The following is a 20,084-nucleotide window of genomic DNA, read 5'->3' on the forward strand; positions in this document are numbered from 1 at the left end:
TAGGCATATATCTATCTGCACTGTCACGATATACACCTGCCACGCATATAATGCTACGTGTTATCTAATCGGGTAAAGGGTTCTTATCGGTACCCCTTGTACACAAACCTCATCTGGGGCAGAAACTCGCGCGTTTGAAAAAAAACATGTAAGTGAAATTATGACAATAGTTATTGAGCAAGTAAATAGTCAGTAAATTTTTCAAACTACCGCAACAATATCGGACAGGGAGTTCGGATCGCTTATAAAGCTTGGAATTTAATCGGCAAAAAAATTCATGTTGCCAAAACTAAAACTGCGATCGGCGATCTGGAATCTTCTTCAATCATAAATCTGGTTATATGGATATTTTTGCGATGTTTCTATGGACATATCGTCACTGACTGATCTGTGACGAAGATTTTTCAAGTAAGGTCTTGATCCGTTTAGACAGACCCTAACGGAAAAATAACTTTCGAAAAATTTGAAAGAACTGAACTCACGAATTGTCGAATTCCAAATCTCGATACGGCTCGGCAATATTCGTTGTTGGATATCTTTAGCGTTAAGTCAAAGAAGATAAGATTGAGAACGATCGTGAGAACGTAACGATGATTTAGTATGAGATACGGTAGTGAATTTTGAAATCTGTAAATTGTATTAAATATTTGCAAGAGTGAACTTCTGACATGGTTGGAAAAAAATTTGAATAAACGTATTTTCAGCTCACCTCGTAAACAATTCCACTGTACCCATTCATCTTCGAGTCACCTCAGGTATTCCATGATAACTAAAACGACGCAATGTAGAATGCGATATCACTGGCGATGGTGAGTCGAAAGTTGATACTCGCGTTCGGCAAGTTTAAAAATAATAGAATAAAATCACGGCATCACACACACACGAGGCACAAGCTAATGGTAAAAATGATTACGAAGCACTTTCGGTTGTCGTTGGCGCGATCTGCGGGCGTTTGAATATTCTTTTGCCGATTCGCGACACCGTGAATGAACCGAAAAATTGCACGCTGTCATTCGGGCACGATACAGAAAAGGGGGGCGATCGACTCGGGCCGACCCTTTCAAATCGGTTCCGGTAAAATCACGCGGAGCGATTGAGAACCGCCAACGTAACGCACGTGATTTTTTAATTTAATTCGATATAATCACTTAATGGATATAAACTCGAGTGTATGGTTTCGCCCCGGAGAATTACTCTCGGTACTCAACAACGACCACCACGACGTGCTTCGCGTCTCGACGCGCGACACGGACTGAACACCGAGGAGCCCGCTTTGTCAGCACACCGCGAGCGGGTTCCCTAACTAGATACCATGGCTCCCAACGACCGGGACTTCTTCCTCGCCGTCCCGGATCACGGTACTCCGAGGACCCTGGTCTTGTCGTTCCGATTTGCTACCCCGACTTCGAATGCCTGAGTGAATAAATTCGCCTCGGGAGAAATCAATTTACAGAGGCGCGCTGGCTGACGCACTTTCGTCAAATCTGTTTTTTATTTTTGTATTAATTAAATTCTAGAACAGAGCGAGACAGGATATCTTGACAGAAGGACCAATCAGCTGTTCTTTCGATCGCGAACTTTATTTCGAAAATCACAACAAGATTAGACGTATCCGCGAAATGGAGAACAACCGGTACAGGTAAAAGTAGGAAAAATATACAGAAATACAAAAAAAAAGTTTAAATCACGCTATCGAATTGCACCTTAAGAAGCCTCGGAACATTTTCTGGAACGTATGTTTCAAATTTGGAAGTTTCTCGAACTATCGTATGTCCGACATTTTGGAAATTGATGTTTGGCTCGTTTGCCACATTAATCGCAGCCCTCGAAACCATGTGAATCGATTACTTTTCAGAACATTGAGATGTGACGAGTTTGAAAATGTTTTCCAGCCATCAGAGCGAATATAAAGAGCCCAGTGTTCATAAACTACCTTCAGATTGGCATACAATGTATTGAAACCCCTTACGAATGCTCCAAAAGTGCATTGTGATTCCGTTGGTACATTGCGGTCTCATCTGCATTGGTTCCCAGAGTCAAGATCCAAGACGCTGCACCTGGTTACGTGAAAGAGGTCGTTCCGGTTCTTGGCCAGTGTTTGTACAATCCGGCGGCTAGAAGAGGAGAAGACACCAGAGCCGGCGAGTCCTGGAGCCTCGGTATGGTAAGAGCACACCCTAGAGTGGCAAAGACCCGGAGGTTTAACACTGTGCTGCGAACACTCTGTGCGCGCACTCTTTGCCTTCGTACCTGTGTGCACATGTGCGGTTCTCGCCGCCACGTTACGGGCTCGAGACCAGTTGCCGCTTTGCCATGTCGGGAAACAAGGACGTGTCAGGTCCCATCCTTTCCTGTAAGCCGGCATCGTCGTCGCTGCAGCCTCTCCAGGAATTCCCCATGGCACTCAACATTGTTCAATAGAATTCGCTGATCATGGTCTGATATTTTGGTGCCTTTTCCTCTATTGCTCATGATCATGAATTTACTCGTGTGAAGTCACCTTAACGTGCGAATATACCAATGATGGTCGCGTATCCTTTAGGCGAGACCTTGACCATGTTCACACTACGAAAAGGCGTCGGGAATAGTCCTTGTATCTTTCACGTAAGACTGAATCACGGAACCCGCACTCATGTGTGTTTTTTATCTGATTTTCCCTAAATTCATTAAAGTGACTGACGCTCCTTTCTGCAACAACACGCACCTTGAGTTTCTCCTTTCAATACCCCTCTCAGCGTGGATTTCAACATCCTGGTTCTTCGTCAACGTCGTCAATCAACGATCCTAAATCCTGCCTGCAGCGCGCCTTCCGCGTTGTCTTTCATCGTCACTCTCGGACCGACAGGACTGATAATCAGGCGGTTCTAGATCCACCGATTGCTGCAATGAGATCAATTTTCCTTGTGGCAGATTCAGAGTTTAAGATCTACATCTTCTTAGTTTGCGTCCGTTTCAGCCGACCCAGTATAATCGGTCGGTAATCTCAAGGTTTTATCCAGCATCCGGAATAGTTTCCGGTTTTACTTCGTGGTTAATATTTGGATACAGTTTACGTATTGACGCGTCAAGTTCCATCGAGAGTAACTATACATTTTCTTTAACAGCATCGAAATAGGTGGTCTGAATGATTCTTGAAGCACTTTAAAGTACTGGTAAACAATATTTCAGGCGAATTCGTATAATACGAAACAATTTTCTCGTGAATATTTTGCTTTTCGAATGAGGCATAGTTGGTGCTTTAAGCTTCCAAGACACGTTTCCGTCCGCTGTGTAGGTCATACATAATTCTCGTACCGGTGGGTAATACTCATGACAGAATTTATTTTGCCGACCAAAGAAGATCGTGAAACAATTTTCGAGACGTGCAGAGGATGGTAAAGAATGTTAGAGAAAAATTTTTCTTCCTCCGACAGTCGTACGAACGTAAAAATCATAACAGTCATCGGAATATCGAATCGAGGAATGGTTCCGGTAAGAAGATCGAGTTCTTCTCTGCAGCCTGCTGCATGATCTCGATGCTGCAACCGGCGATCGCTGCCCAGCGAGCACAAGACGGGTCCGCAACTCGACGTTCCTGGATAAATACGGCGTGGGTTCACTCACCGGTCGAGACACGGGGCCGGCTTTGTTGTGTCCTTGGATTGCCAGGATGACGAGAAGGCCGTCGAGGAGGTTGACCGGACCAGCTCTAAACGCTACCCAGTGCATTCGCGGAATCGATCTTTACTCCGGGCAGAGAGTACTCGACGATTGCAATACAAGGCGATTTACCGTTAGAATAAAAGTCATCATCTGGATCACCGTCGATCACGCATTCTTATTAGCGCGCGTCGTCCGTGAATCCGTTGTCCGACTCGCGTCTGACCGAGGTGAATTCGAGGTCGAAAAATAGGCCGGTTCGAGATGTTTAATAATTCATGATAACGCGCCTGTAAACGCGGAGACCAGTTACGGCGAGGTGAAGTTTTTCTCAAGGAAACTCGTTGATCCTGTGATTTTCCTTTGAATTTGCAAAACCACTGCAGATTCATTCACATGCAGTTTTTTTTTTTTTTTACCGACGATAATTAAAACCGTTTGATAAGATACGGATAGAATTTCTATGGTAAGGCAATTCCTTGAAGTAATTCTGCGGAAATGATGCAGGTATCACCAGCGATCAACCAGTAAACAATAACGGAAAATGAGTTCCAGTAAATCAGCTTCTTCGTTGCCTGCAGTATCGACGTCTTCATCGTTAGTACAAAACATTAGAAACCATAAATAATTACCGTGTATTAACCTTATTTGTATTTTCCACATTTGTCGAAGTTAACGTATAGGTACCTGTTCTATCTGTTGAGCGTCCTCGGATTCAAACAATTTTCCAAGGGACTACAATGTCACCTCAAAGTTAACTGTGCGCGGAATGCAGCCTCTTGGCTCATCGTTTCGAAGTTATCTCGAAAACTGTTTAAGCTATCGCAATGACACTTTCACTGGAATTCACCGCAAGAGCGTACAGTTCTGCTTTTCGGTTGCATCTCAATCGCGCACATTAAAAAATATGTGGTCAGCAAACTTTTTTCAATCCGGAATATAAAACTGTTAAACACATTTTGCTTTGAAAATTTTCACCAGTTTCGTTTCTTTCTCGCGATGCTATTTCATTTTTTTCTCATCGTGAATAAAGGTGAATAACGATCTCGCTAAAATTCACTGTATCATTCACCCGTCGACCATTGGCGACAAATTTAGGAGCGTATGAAGACATTCATTCTTAGTCATTACAATCAATAATCACTGTTACCAGCTAGTTTCGCCTACTGTGCAAGGGTGAACCACCCATTTTACCCCCGCCGCTTTATGATGTAGTAGTCGTCATAGATAAAATACGAATAAGATTGGCTGCTGCGTCAACTAATATTATTGTAATAGCAGATTTGTTTTAGACTTGAAACTGTGAATACGTATCGTGAATAAAAGCATTTGCCTTGCTAATTTAGTTTAACCTGTTTCATTTCCTCTTTCCGCTCAGCGAGCCGTATTTTTTTGTCAGTAACCCCCGAGAGAGTTACAATACTATTGATATGAAATATATTGTGCAAGGGCTGAGCCAGTATATGAAACCGATAATCTATTCACCGTTGTTACAGGCCAGACCGTTCCCATAGACATGGGGATTAAGATATGTGGCTTATCGATAACTGAAACCGCTGGCCCAGATATTTCCTTAAATTCAATGCCCCCATGTAACTTTCCGCATAAATTGATCTTCGAACTTTCGACCCAGTTAATGTAACGTTGATGTAATTGTTAAATTTATTTCTTTGAACGCAGATAGTGTCAAAAAGAGCATTGTACACGTATTCAGTAGGAATTCATCATGTAGCTAGATATAAGCGAAAAAAAAAAAAAAAATGCACACGGATAGGTAGAAATTTTTTGAAAAATACATTTTAATGTGTGTGTGACGTCAAGGCAACGGACCGGTTGATGCAGCGTGATATAAGCAAGGCTTTCAAATCGTCCGACGAGCCGATGTCGCCTTGAACTCGTGACATCATCTGTCCGCGAGCTCTTTAGTATACCTGTTTCATGTATTATTCCGACCGTATGGATAGATAGCCTGAGGTTGGGTGCCACGCGCGCGTAAATTACCGCAACTATTCCGCTTCCAAACTTATTCCGCAAGCTCGAGATGCTCTCTCTTCTCGACTGATTCCTCCAATCCGTTCGAACGGACGCGGACGTAAGGTAAATAAATAATCTTAAATAGAACGAACGGCGTGCAAATTCAAGAAGAGAGGTAGAAAAAACGCGTTCTAAAAATATCCCTTACGTAGTGTGATATACTTCCAGAATCAGGCCTTGTATCGGTCGTAAAACGTGTACGGAAGGCCTCTCTATACCCTGTATAATTATATGTATTATGCCTATAATATGCCTGCACAGAGCGTATAGGACAAAGTAACGCCCGTGATAACGTCTAGAATGCGAAGCAACGTGTGCCGCCCCGTTGTTACACGGTCGGACGAAACAACGTGTAACGGAAAGAACTATGTATATAAATGGAAATAGAAAAATAGAGACACATAGGCGAGACGCCGAGAGGTTCGTAAAAGTAAAGAGCGACTGCTGCAGCGCCAGTCGCAAGTGTACGCGTACGTACAATAAGATTGGGCGAAAGAAAGAATCGTTGGAATTCGAATAAAGGTGCGGCTTAATCCGGTAGCACGCGTCGATGCGTGTGACGCAACAATAAAAAAAAACAAAAAAAAATTTTAAAAAATAAAAAAAAATTTTAAAAAGAAGGAGAACAGAAAAAACTTTTTTACCATTCGATTCCTCCCCCCCCTCCTCAGCCGCATGCTCCTCCGTCTAACATGTGCGCCTTTCTCTCTGTACAATCGCAGACGTCACCTGGGATCGTATTAACTTTCGCCCAATTTGGTATACGTACCACACTAATAAATAATAGACGAGACTTAATAACGGAGCTATCTGGCTTGTCCTCATTGTACGGTCGGGTGCGTGTCTATAACATATGTATTTACACGTACTTGCAAGCTGCACATCTACCAATCGCCTCGCGATGATACTCAATAGATTTGAGACAAGGCGGCAATACGCCGCCGCCTCGGACTGTACACGGGAATTAAAATTACAATAACTCCGGATTGGCCCGAGCTCTCTTACCTTGTCTTCGCAAGCCTTGTGACACGTGTATTTGCATACTGGAACAAAAAGAAGAGAAAAAAATCAACGGAAGATAATGACGTCGTTATTTATTCAGAGATAACCGCGCGCAAGGTGCGGTATTAGTTATCTTTATTTTTTCTTCCCCCGTAATTTTTTTTTGTTGTGATTGTTTTGTTTCTTTCTTTTTCAAATTATAATCAAGTTAAATTTAAAGTACCTTCAACAAGGGTCGAGAGAAATTCAATCTCGGATAAGTTGATTGAAGAAAGAAAATAGCAAAAACAAAAAAATTACTCGAGTTTCGAGATAGCCGTATAATCAACTGTCGATCTATGATAAGCTTTTTTACCGACGGTCAAGCTCCACCCGCTGACTCACACTTACCGCGGCAGCACGAAGCCTGCTTGATGACCGGCTGATGACAAAGATGACACGGCCTCGACTTGCGCAGCTGCTTTGTACGGAAAACGTGACATTGCGGTTCAAATTCGCTCTGGAACATAGGAAAATACAAAAATAATGTTAGTTAGCGTGTGGACAGAAGCTTTCGACAATTTTTTGAGCACAGCTTGCTCAGCCGGTAAAAACAGGCAGCTTTGTGTACCTCGGATGGTAATTGCGCTGCGTGAGCTTGCAGCTTGTGCTAGGCAGCTGTTTCTAAGAGCGGGAAATTCGTGCGCGTGCGCCGCTGAACCTGACGCAAATCAAACCCGCGGCGTTATTATGCAGCGTGGCAATTTATCAAACGCACGCTGAGAGACGTATGGACTGAGATGCGGGTCCGAATATCATTATAGATCGTGTGGAGAGTCTAGAAACACGCGGTAACTCTGTAACTTACAGTGGTGATCAGCTACCAACACAGATTTGCATTCGGCACAGAGCGGGCATTGGCTCGACTTGCGCAATGAGATAATTTGATGGGATTCACGTGAAAGAGGAAATCATATTTCACCGTAAACTACTTCTACGTACCATAGGAAAGATGGAAAATCAGCGCTATTTCAAAGCGCGGTTGAAATTTTAATTAACAATTTGTATCTCACGTGTATGTGTTTCGTTTTTCATTTTTGTTTTCATTTCTCATCAAACAGCAAGATTCTTGAAAAGGACGAGCCGGTTTTCGTTTCGATGTATTTTTACATCATTTTCTCATTTAAAGCGGTATATCATGAAAATTTACTCTGAGGCACGGACTTGTTTGGTCGCCGGATCGTCGATCCGTAACTAACTAATTGCCTAATAACGATATCCCCTCTTCTACAGTATTTGGACAACTGCTTCGCTCTCGAAATCACAAATAATGAAGGGATTTTTTCTTTTTTCATGGAGAAGTAATGCGACGTCACTCTTTATCATAGAACAGATGTAGACTGAACACCGATTCATGCAACTAAGAGTAAAACGTAAACTGTTTAAAAAGTGAAGAAACCGCGATTCGAACAATTCGCTGATCTTTTAGATGGATTGAATTTTGGTCATGTCACTAGTTTTTTAATTTGTGCATTACGTTCTTTCAGATACATTAGTAATATCGCTTCATTACACACTTTCTCACCGAGCGTCGAAACGATACTGCCAAGTAAAGACGTGCCGAGATTCGAAACCGTATTTCAAATAGACCTCATTATACCGTAGCACGCTTTAAATCTTGGCCAGTTTGCCATTACCCGTATGTAATAATAAGAAGCTGCCACAGCTAGAAAATAGTCATGGAACTACCGCTTCGGGTTGAAAATAAAAACGAGAATCGTTGTAACTCTGGAAGCGTGAAAAGCTCAACCCCGGTTTCGTTCATCCATGAACGGCCATGAGCAGTTCTTCACGAAATGTTGAAGACAGCTGTGCATTCTTCCTAACGATCTCAGGTTGCATACCCCTCAAGATCTGGGTGACCCGAGGTGAGCCTTGGTCTGGGTAAAACGCGGTTAGAGAAGAGCCTGAGAGAGGAAGCTGAAGAAAGGGACGCGGCGTGAGTGTGCAGGAAGCCGCGGTGGTCTTCCGAGGCCAGGTAAGTGAGATCTTGTGCTTCGGTGAAGGTGGCTAGATACGTACGAGAAGGAGGTGGACGCGGTATCGCGACGTGGTAGTGAGTTTGCGGTCAACGAACCCGGGACAACTATTTACAACAAACCCTTCGTTCACACATCTCGGTGGGAATGAATACAAATGAAATCTTGACGGAGAGCCTGGTGCACCGAGAGTGCAGCACCATCAGCTAATTGATCTTTCGTTTCAACGAGCCGCAGCCTTCTTCATGCTACAGCATGGGTTTTACTTATAGATCATATCGGCCCGCGCATAGCTGTGTGCTGTGCGTCGTGTGCCTCCACCACAATCACGCGAACGTACGCATTTTTACGACACTCGACTTACCACCGAACCCCGGAATGACTCATTTCAATTGATCTTATGGGAGTAGTAGTTGGTAATTAATCAAACGAATGAACCCCCGCCATGCGCCGCACGTTCGTTTCGAGATAGGTACCCGTCTATTCCCTATTCCCCGTCTATGACCCCGTAATAATGAATTGAACCACTCATGATCGCCTAGTTGCCTCTTCTTTTCCGACTTCACGTGCAAAGCTCGGAGGATGAATCACAATCGAAGCTTCGAAGCCCACGATGTTGTACATACCACGACGCGTGGTGGATTTCATAGTTTTTCGTCTAACAATTAAAATTTTTATGCCCCCTGCCCTCTCTCTTTCTCTCTCTCTCTCTCTCTCTCTCTCTCTTACTGATCCCTCGTGCTTGATTAAGCAATTGAATGACGCGATGGTTGGTGTCCAGAACCGATGCAACCGTGAGGAAAAGAGACGAACTGGGGAAAGGCTGTGGCTGAAGACTACGTACTTCTTTTGAATTCTGAAATGCGTGCGCGTGGGCATATAGCTGGAGATATTTAATAGCTAACTAACCGTTTCTGCCTTGCGTGTACATCATGTGCACATATACGACTATTTTCGTCTGTCTTCGTGTACGGATTACCAAGCACAGTTGTACGGTTGTTCGCCGCTGCAGTTGTAGCCAAGCGCACGTAGATATCGTCGACATTAGTATAATTAACCCAATTTCTTTCTAACAGCTCATCGTGAGGTCTTAAGAATGCGATAGGCCTGCTCTCGTCAGCTCTTGGTTAATATTTCGTTATTAACAAGCTACCACATAAACTGCTCCCGATACGTTGGAAGATTATTACAAATCGTAATTAACTGCAGAGTCTCATCGCCTTGGGGTCAAATTATTCGGCCAATTGTAATCGACGATTTGATATTTTTGCGCATGAAAATTCTCGTTAATCGTTTGATAGAAATTGAGAGATTACAACGTTTATTTATTCGCCGAGTAAGAGTCAAATTCCTTAACTCCGTACGGCGCTACAAAAATGCAAAAGAAATAAAGGTAAATAAATAACCATGAATATCAATGCTTGAGACGATTCGTATAGTAGTATTTTTCAAGGAGTTCAAGTGATTTCAATATATAAGTGAAGAGCGTCGTGCATTTCAGGCCTCAAGGCTTTCGCCCTGTGCGAAAGATGCTTTATTGAGTGTGTGTGTGTGTGTGTGTTTCATATTTTTCTTCTTGTTTTTGGCCCATGAATCTTCAACACAGCCTTCTCCTTGTGTATTTATCAACGCAGCTTACCCGCGTACTCGAGAGCTTTGAGCTTTATCCCACGTAAGGATGTGTGGGGCGCACCCGAGTAGATATACGTATATGCCTATGTATTATATATGTATCTACTTAGCGTTTAGCACGATTTGCAAGTGATACAGAGATGAAAAAGCACGACTTTTCACCCGTGGTAAAAGATCATAGGTGCATGGATTTTCGTACAACCTAGCTTTCAACTGGAAAACCTTTCAGTTTCGTCTCTTCTACAGGTTGAAAGTACTTCACAAAATCATCCAGTCGGTGTTTTTGAGGATCCATTCCATCCATTACGCGTGGGTTGAAAAATATTTCCGTATGGTCAGTGTGACGTCGGTAAGTACGTGTCTGTCTCGTGTATTGATGGTGTAGGAAACGAACACGTGGGTGTATCACGTTTATACATATATACACTTACATAGGAGTAAATTTTGAATGGAAATTTATTCCGAGTGAGAAGCGATTCGGTTAGTTTACATATTACTCTCAGTCGGACCCTGTTCAATTGTCACTGCATTCATGTTTTGTGCATTGTGTACATACACTCGACGCGTTGCTCGTTCTGTTTTGTTACGAATTTACAAAGGGATTACCAATCAGATCGATCTCCCCAGCTTTTTTATCCGCTCGTTAGGGTTCCATAAAATCTGGTGCAGGTAGGCGCCCGGCAGGTATTACGCGTTACGTTCCAGACTGGAAGAAATCCTTATCTTCTTTATATTTTACCCCTTCTTTAAGAAATTTCACATCGACGGTGAATCGTTTCGAGTTCAGGCGAGGCAAGCCGGTTACGTAGTTTGGAGATGAATGCTGCACCTCTTACTTAATTAAGGAAATACACTATTTCAAACGGTTCAACGCACCTTAAACGTTCGTGCGTATAAAGGTTCATATACTTACGATTTCGTTTGCTGCATTTCATGCCCTCTGCCTTATACTCAGCAGAGTGTGACTCACGTGTGAACACAGTTGCGTTTTAGGAGCGCCTGGCGATCATTCAAAGTCACTTGAAACGCGCGTCTACGGGGCGACGTGCATTTCAAGATAACCGTCGAGCTTGCTTCTTTCTTCTTTACTTTTTTCTCTCTTCATTTCTTAATATTTTCCTCTGTCTCTCTCTCTATCCTCTCTGTCCTTATTTATTTCACTCACGACCATACCAGAGGACAGCTGAACCTTCGCCTCCTCTTCTGTACGGTCGTGGAGCGGGTCATTTGTCATGCGCTCGTACAGTCATATGGTATTCAAATGTTTTTGTTTCTACTCTATGTCCGGTGAGGGTTGACGATAAGTAAATCGTCACCACCTTGAATCGATTCCAGATCCCTTTATTCCCATCAAACCAAACGGTGCAGCCTTCACAGAGACTTTGGTCCAATTATTCATGCCAAGAAATAAATTGCACGATCGAACAAACGACGAGAAGAAGGTAGAAGAGAGAATTTGTCCAAAGCGGCGAATGAACAATGGCCTTACGAGCATGGTTAAAAATCTTGACCCTCGTTGACCAGCGGTCTCTAAATCTTATGAACTTTTTACCTTCTGGCGCGAAGAGTCGCCGAGGAGAGGAGAAGAAGGCGAAGAAGAAATCGTCAAGAAGGCAAACGGAGCTGCAGCCGCGATGCCACGAACCGTCATAAAACGGAATGACATCGACCTGCACACGAGTTCACGAGCCCACATGCACGCTTTCCGTAGGAGGAGGACTTATGGCTTACCGAGAAATGTAATAATTCCTTCGGCCCTACGCCGAACCCGGAACGCACTAAACGTGCGTCTAGGTATCACCTACGAGTGTACCTTCTACCCACACCTACCCGGTTTTCCGTTTTCCGTTATTACGATACAGAATGCGCGCCCACACCGAACACGTTGGACCACCGACAGATAAGTACCCATAATAACCCGGTATTCCAAAGTGGCACCTTTCAAAGGAAAGAAAGTTGGGAAAAGTAACGTACGATCGATCAAATTCTTCATTCAAATGAGTGATCTCTTTTCACATTCGATTTCAAACAGTCAGACGTCTTTAGTTTCAACGTTTTTTCCACCTGAGACAGAAAAGTTACAACCTGAGATTCCAGCGCAATTGAAGTCATCAAGTAAACAAATTGCTCGTTTTTATTTTTGCGGAACATTCTGTTTCAACCGTGAAACGCGTAATATCTTGTTTAATTCATGTGATAAATAGGCCAATTAGAACTGGGGGAGGAACAGATAGTATCTTGTGTACAATGGTAACGCAGAGCGTCTTTCGAGCGGTACAAACCGCGTCCTAAAAATACCAACATTGCGACCGCGGCTCTTTGTCCGGGGCATCTCACGATACGATCATGACATTATTCATACGCCTATCTCATTGGCTTATCGACGATAATGCGTGTTCTCACCTACGCCGTATCACGTGACCCCGGGCATCTTGACAGCGGAATCTAAGACCGGCTGTCCCGCGGGTCCAGCTCTGCTCCTATTTTCCTTTTCTCCTCTTCTCCTCTTCTCCCTCTTGACGTTTTGTTCTGTTTTCAAAGTCTTGTTTCATGACTTTGCAAACTCGCAAACGAAGAGGACGCGCAGTCGGGACGGTGACTTTTACGATCGCTATGCAGTACAGCTGCGTTTAGACCGACGTATAAATAAGGAATAAAGAAAAAAAAAACAAGTCCCGTTCTCTTTCGAACACTTTCTCTTCAAAAGCTTGTTAACTCATGTTTAATTCAACTTCAAGCCGATTACGGGCTGTGCAGTATTCCAAGTTCCAGGATACGTAATCAATTAAGCATCCCGAATAAATATTTAAAAAAAAACGACTCATAATTTTTTTTTGAAAGGGATGGAAAAAATTTATAGTACGTGTACCTAGTTGTCCGAAGGGTCTCCGAAAGTAACAAGTAATTTTTCAGCGGCATTATACTCGATTTTCGTAACTGTTTAGACGACGTCAAACGTTGCCAAGCCATTGTGAGGTAACAATAATTTGCATAGTTATTCCACGTGGTATAAAGTGACATCTTATCATGCCTATTGTAGCTTTGGTCTCTCACTGCGACGCGAACAACAAAATGTTAACAACGAGTATCCGGATGAACAACAGCTGAGTGATGCCATAAGTAAAAATGCGATACCTTGTCGCTTTTGTAGGATTCATTCGCAGATATAATTGAATCTCGCAATACCCGCATTCGACATCGCCACATCGACGCGATCCCGTGTATCTTCGTAAACAGGGCTTGTGTACCGGTGAACATGTTACAGCGGTATCGCGAATCGGTCATAAGAACGCCGCACTAGCCGGTAACTCGAGGAATAAGAATAGCCCCCCTATTTATTTGCCGGATCAAAGCGTACAAGCCGATTTTAGCCGTAAACTCAGCATGTTCACTGTGCAGAGCGGGCCGGTACTTAATAATAATACATACAACAACCTCGAGTTGTTACCGAACCGAGATATGAGATCCGACGCGGCCTGAGGGCTGAGGACTTCAGGTAACCCGAGCAAGCCCCGAGGAGTCGTGTTGTGTACGAAACCCAGCAATATACCTTGCTTCGGAAACCTCAGGCGTTCGGTGAATAAATAGAGGCTCTTTAATCGGCACATTAATCGTGTATTGGGAGCGTATACTCGATTTGCAGAGCTACCGATGGATGCCAATTAATCGGTCAACGGAACACCTACCAAAACTAAATCCTACATTTCCCTTCTGCTTTTTGCTTCTTGTTTGTTTGGTTTTAGCTAAGGTTCTGTAACCCATATCATGTAATTGAATGGCTATGTTGATCTCACGAGCTGTAAGGGACTGTTTGACTGAGCAGGCAAGACGGGAAATTGGTCACGGTTTCACCTGAAGTATCCTTGAGCTGGAATAACAGACGATTAAGAAAAGTAGAGAAAAATAGCAGTTATAATAGCCGAACAATCAAGTAAATATCACTCATCTTATTTGGTATTATGTTTCATAATAAAACACACTATTGCAACAAAAGCACGATGAAACGTAACAGTCACTGTTGAAAACATGTTCTGAATACGTGTGGCTGCCATCTAGACTTTAATTATGCAGCCGACAGGTGGGATTCGTAACCGCAACTTAGCGTTCGATATCAATTCAATAAGTCAATCAGTTGATTGGTGTCAAATTAGTAACAGTCGAAAACGGGAGGAGCTTGGAGATAGACGAGTAGGATTTCACGAAGCGAGTGCGAGGTGTTGGAAGTCTATGGAAACAGTGGGACGTTGAAAAATGGTGAGTGCCATATTTTTCTAATTGTTCGCGGATTTGATCCACTCGATCATTGTCACGACGTTTCATTCCCTTAAGGTCACCGGCAAGTATACTAAGGAGATCTTGGGATGGGCTGACTACGCTGTGATCGGTATAATACTTGCGATCAGTTCCAGTATCGGAGTTTACTTCAGATTTACCGGTGGCCGACAGAAAACTGTACAGGTAACTCAGCTTTTTGTAAACCAAACGAGCAAAATGGGTATTGCCATGGAAGATACCGTGATGGCCGTTGCGTTGTGAATTTCGTGAACAGTTGCATGTTCAACCCATATTAGGGCAATTTTCTGAAAAATCGAATGGTCTAATTGAATCGTGAAGTTCAGTCTTCGCTCTGCTTACATATCTTCGCGTCCATGGGCTCGACGCGATAGTTTTTTATCCATGACTCGTCAACAGGAATACTTTTCGGCCGATCGAACGATAAATGCGGGAGTGCTGGCATTTGCTTTGATGGTGTCATACATGTCGGCTATTACTCTACTCGGAACGAGCGCTGAAAATTATGCTTACGGTTCCCAAATCGCGGCACTGTACTTTGCACAGGGTCTGGCCACCCCGTTCGTGAGCTACTTGTATCTTCCAGTGTTCTTCAAGTTCCAAAAAATGAGCACCTTCGAGGTAACGGTTTGACTTTGAGATTCATGCTCGTTCTGCAGCAGGTACCGCAAAATTACGTTCTTAAAACATCTTGCAGTATCTGGAGATGAGATTCGGTTTCACTGCAAGACTTCTCACGAGCATCATGAGCGCTTCGCACATGCTTTTATACACCGGGATCGTTCTCTACGCTCCAGCTCTAGCTTTGGAGGCTACGACTGGATTTTCAACTGACCTTAGCATACTCCTCATTGGCATCATCTGTACTTTCTACTCGACAATTGGTGGTATCAAAGCGGTACTTATGACGGCTGTCTTTCAGGGCATCTTCATGTTCGGTGCCGCTATCATAGTCATTATATTAGGGATAATTAATATTGAGGGTGGCGTCGGGAGAATTTGGCAGTTGGCAGTTGACGGAGGCCGCATAGAGTTCGATAAGTGAGTAAACACAACGATTCGTTCCTCACACCAGAATTAGGCCGTCTGGTCGCTGATAATAACTGTCTACTTATAATACTTCGAAAATTGCAGTTTTTCTCTTGATCCAACGATGCGCCATACCTGGTGGAATTTGACCATCGGGACGCTCATTCTATCCTTGACGGCAAACGGCTTGACCCAAGTCCAAGTACAACGATTTCTCACCGTCAAGTAAGAGGGGAGGATCGACGTCGAAAAATGGCGGTGAAAATATCGTCTTCTAATATTCTTTCAGGACCCTGAGGAGTGCTCAGATAGCCGCGATCGGCAGTTGGCCGCTCGCCCTTTGTCTGGGGCTGCTGGCGAGTTTTGCTGGCCTGGTCATGTACGCCTTCTTCGTTGACTGCGACCCCGTGGCATCGGGGGAGATTTCTGCGAACGACATGCTGATGCCCTACTTCGTGGTAATGACGACCGCCAACATACCCGGACTGGCCGGTCTCTTCATCGCTGGAATATTCAGTGCGAGCTTGAGCACTGTGTCTGCGATCATAAATGCTCTGACTGCGGTTGCCCTGGAGGACTATGTAAAACCGGTGTACGATAAACTAGGTTTTCAGTTTCCAGAAAAGCGGGCTACCCTCTTTGGAAAGTTTCTGGCCGTTGCCGTAGGAGTAATATGCATCCTGCTGTCATATCTTTCGAAACGCTTTGGCAGCTTGGTCCAGGCGACTTACAGCATTGCTGGAATAGTCTATGGACCATTGCTTGCCATTTTCACCCTCGGGATGTTCTTCGAGTCTGCAGAGGAGAAAGGAGCCGTCACGGGAACATTGTTCGGTTTGGCTTTAGTGAGTTGGATTGCTTTTGGATATCCCAGACCTTCCAACATCCCATTGTCGGTCTCTACCGTCGGCTGCAACAATGTGACTCTACCAACGCAGATTGTGACAAGTATCAGACAAATGTATGTTTCCGATAGCTTTATATGATTGCTCGGCGCAGTTCGCATATGCGCTAAAATTTTATTTTCATGTTGATGAAACTGGTGACCATGTGCATTTACTTTCCATAGGCCACTCGGGGATTCGTCATACTTTTATCTTTACCGAATTTCCTACATGTGGTACGCACCCATGGGCTTCATCGTGTCCATGATCATTGGTCTCGCAGTTAGCAACCTGATAGGTTTGCTCTCCAAGAACACTCCCCGAGAGATAGACCCAGACCTCTTCACGCCTCTGATAGCAAAGAGAGTACGGCGAAGGCGAGTCAACGTATCGAAAACATCAAACATTCAAATTTCAACGATTCATGAACATAAAAGGGACATACGAATTCCGTCGTAACTGATCGCTACGGGTAGGGAATACATTTGTCAGAGTTTTCTTTTGTCGATACATCAGCTACGTGGTAAAAGAGAACCAAATGATACTGAATAAGTATTTCAGACTGTTTAGAAAAAATGAATAATCGCTATTTGATTTGAACGTTAAACGTAAAGTACGTAGCCAACGCAATTAAATGAATTTAACCATGTAAACGTGTACATGTACCACGTGAGTTGAATAATTGATATACAATAAAAGCCAAATAAAAAAAAGTCACAAATGTACAGATAAAAGTAAAATTTCAAGGACTACTTTTGTTATCTTTTATGAAAATCCAAATTCGTTGGAAAAAACTATAATTTGAACGAGGACTGCACCTTTATTATATTACGAATTCTTATTAGGGTTCCAGCTCAAGTTGAGCATAATTGATCAGGCTCCTTGTCCATAATTATTCGAGGAGAAAAGATGAAAAATAGTTATCCTACCGACAATCTTCAAGACTAATGGTCACGTCATTTTATTTTGGAGTCGAAGTTATGTCTACAAACACTCGTTAAGAGCCTATTATTCACATTAATTGTGTTATGATGATCAATTTCTCCGTAGGCAGTTTTTTAATTTTTTTTTTATCTTCAATCAATTTATGTGCAGTACATTACCGTAATCAAGAGAGTAGCGTCCATAATTAGCGTGAAATTTATCATTGTCCATGCCACTGTTGAACCATCGTCAGTGCAATACCGAACATTCACATCTCGCAGTTAAGCCTGTGTATTTACATGAACAAACCATGTATTTCAAACATCAATGGAGTCTCAGAAAGCCGATCACAGTCGGGAGAAGGCAAATGACTCGATGAATAAAAATGCCTTCTGTTTATTTACCGGATCAAACAATACGTCCTGATTCCAGCCCTAAAGGCAACTTGTAACACTACGCAAAGAGCATTTATTGTTACCAATAATACACAACTATGAATTGTTACCGAACTGAGATACGAGATTTGATCCGGAGTGTGGACTGAGTACTGATGGCTTTAGGTTAGGTACCCCGAGAAATATCGTGGTCTTGAAGAGGTTCAAAGATGCCTGTGGCAGTTCGAATCGATCGTTGAATAACTAAAGGCCGATTGTTCGGTACATTGAACGTGCGTTGCGCGCAGATATTGAGTGAACAGAAGTACCGGTATAAGCGATCGGTGAATTGACCGTTTGAAATCACTTGCGAAAAAAAACGTTTTCCATACTCGATATCACGGCCTTCGGAATATTTTTTTCCGTGACATAATGATGGTTACCTAATAGCATCATGATTTCAGGAATTTCTAAGCTTCTCATCCAGACAGCCAATCTGGTATTACTTTTGGACCGCATTATGTGAATTCTCGAATAGAATCTTAAGTGTTCTTTTTATTTTTCCTGTGCGTAGTTCAGTCGATGGGCCTTCTCATAATCCAAATCGCGTTTAAAACCAATATACGCATTTGAACTCTAATATATATCTGTAATCACGGATTTGTTAAAGGAAAAGAACTTCTGTGGAATTTTACAGCTCGTGCCATGACTCGAAGCTACAATTAATGACATCGGAAATTAAACAGTCGAACCATACACCAGCAGCTCGAGCTCTCATTTTGTCAACAGACGATTACTAAGCCTAATTCTCCTCCGCCGACTATCAGACACCGGGAGATTGGGTATTAGCGATAAATCTCTTTGGTAGATACCGACCTTTTTTGATTTCAATCGATACGTGTATACGTGGTGGCGATTTTTGCTCCTCTGTAAAAATAATTTAATCACCGAAACGGCGAAGTTTCCCAGGTGGCTTATGAACAATGCATGGTCTAGAACAAGCGTCGAAGGTAATTGTAGAATTTATCATGGGACCAAGTTTCTAAATTAATCTGTTGATGGTACCGAGCTTATTTCATACGACCGATCGCGGCTGACCTTCCGAGTAAATTCTCTTCGCGGTTCGCGTCGTATTTGCATGCATCGACAATGGCTACCTACCCCAGATCCATATGGGACTCGTTAACATCTATTAATATTAAACAGGTTCCCGCCTTCCATACTCCGTGTTGGGTTTGCTAATACGTTCGTAATGATCTGAGCTTGCTTAGTGAGCGGTACTTGGCGAGTTCCTCCACGCTTTATGATTTGGTCCCGAGTTTCTTGAACTTGAGCAATTCGCTGTGACCTGAATTTCACCCGACAGTTGAAGATGAGAATAGAGTGTGAAGTCCCTCGATCACGGAATAAGTTATAACGTGCATGATATGGAAGTCGACCCGGTTAAAAATTCCACACTATGACGATTGAGATTACGCTTTCAAACGTGTAATCATTTTTTGTCTTCTCTCGTTATCGTCATATTCTAATTTTAATAACACTGTCGACTTAAGCTCGTTAAGTCTTCTAAGCTTCAGAATTAGTCAATCATGTCAGTTATCTCAATAGCACATCACAAAAGCTACTTGTACCAACAATGTTAAGTATTAATAATACAATAGCCTAAAGCCGTAAATGCATAGTGATAGTTACTAAGCCGTACCTTCCCCACCCCGCACAAGCTATCAGCTTATGATCTAATCACTGATTAATAACGCAGACATTCCGACAGAGTAAACTGTTTTCTCCAAACCTAAACTGAAAGAATATTTACAATAAATTATCAGATAGCCGATTTAATTAAATTTCATCACATTACTGGGCGTTTCTTTTTTTTTTACTGTTTTTCATCTCACGAGGGTCATTTTTCGAAATAACAATTTATTTTTATCCCCACCAGATTTCTTACACGTGTTTGAAAGGCTTGTTTGGGGTTAGCCCCCCCTTATATGTTATCACGTGTGCTCTGGCACAGGCTGCTGACCTGCTGCGTCTGGCGACGAAGGAAACTCGACGAACTAATTACTCAGTGAGTTGGAAAGAATTTGACATTGAGTGAGTTTCGATGTTGCATAGAATTGTTCTACCTGGTTAGCTACATAATATTTTTCGTATTTTAGTATTGAGCAGGATCAACGAGATACAGAATCTAAGAAGTTTGTAATACAGAAAATATATCCTCACTGACGTCTAAAAAATATTTTGTTATAAGTTTG

The 20,084-nt window shown here is 42.9% G+C and overlaps 2 protein-coding genes across 6 annotated transcripts in view; one reads left to right on the forward strand and one right to left on the reverse strand.

Moving 5' to 3' along the window:
• LOC124298676 (tensin-1) overlaps positions 1 to 20,084 on the reverse strand; it is a 99,340-nt gene that overhangs the window by 57,912 nt on the left and 21,344 nt on the right. For 4 of the 5 annotated variants that reach the window (XM_046750998.1, XM_046751001.1, XM_046750999.1 and 1 more), the window contains exons 2-3: positions 7,066 to 7,174; positions 6,679 to 6,716 (exon numbers count right to left, since the gene is read on the reverse strand). In XM_046750998.1, coding sequence (XP_046606954.1) covers positions 6,679 to 6,716; positions 7,066 to 7,174 — 147 coding nt within the window. Of the gene's footprint in view, positions 1 to 709; positions 1,238 to 6,678; positions 6,717 to 7,065; positions 7,175 to 20,084 lie in introns of those variants that run through there. The other variant, XM_046751005.1, reaches the window with a different exon arrangement.
• LOC124298679 (putative sodium-dependent multivitamin transporter) lies at positions 14,426 to 17,247 on the forward strand. The gene is made up of 7 exons (XM_046751013.1): positions 14,426 to 14,579; positions 14,655 to 14,783; positions 15,018 to 15,239; positions 15,316 to 15,659; positions 15,753 to 15,872; positions 15,937 to 16,608; positions 16,717 to 17,247. Exons 1-7 carry the CDS (start codon positions 14,577 to 14,579, stop codon positions 16,988 to 16,990), a joined length of 1,764 nt encoding a protein of 587 aa, XP_046606969.1. The 5' UTR covers positions 14,426 to 14,576; the 3' UTR covers positions 16,991 to 17,247.

This window comes from Neodiprion virginianus, chromosome 2, assembly GCF_021901495.1.
Source record: "Neodiprion virginianus isolate iyNeoVirg1 chromosome 2, iyNeoVirg1.1, whole genome shotgun sequence".
NCBI lineage: Eukaryota > Metazoa > Arthropoda > Insecta > Hymenoptera > Diprionidae > Neodiprion > Neodiprion virginianus.

Coding starts and splice junctions, on each gene's coding strand:
- LOC124298679 (XM_046751013.1), top strand. Junction 14,784..15,017: donor GCCGACAGAAAACTGTACAG/GTAACTCAGCTT, acceptor ACTCGTCAACAG/GAATACTTTTCGGCCGATCG. Junction 15,873..15,936: donor CAACGATTTCTCACCGTCAA/GTAAGAGGGGAG, acceptor ATATTCTTTCAG/GACCCTGAGGAGTGCTCAGA.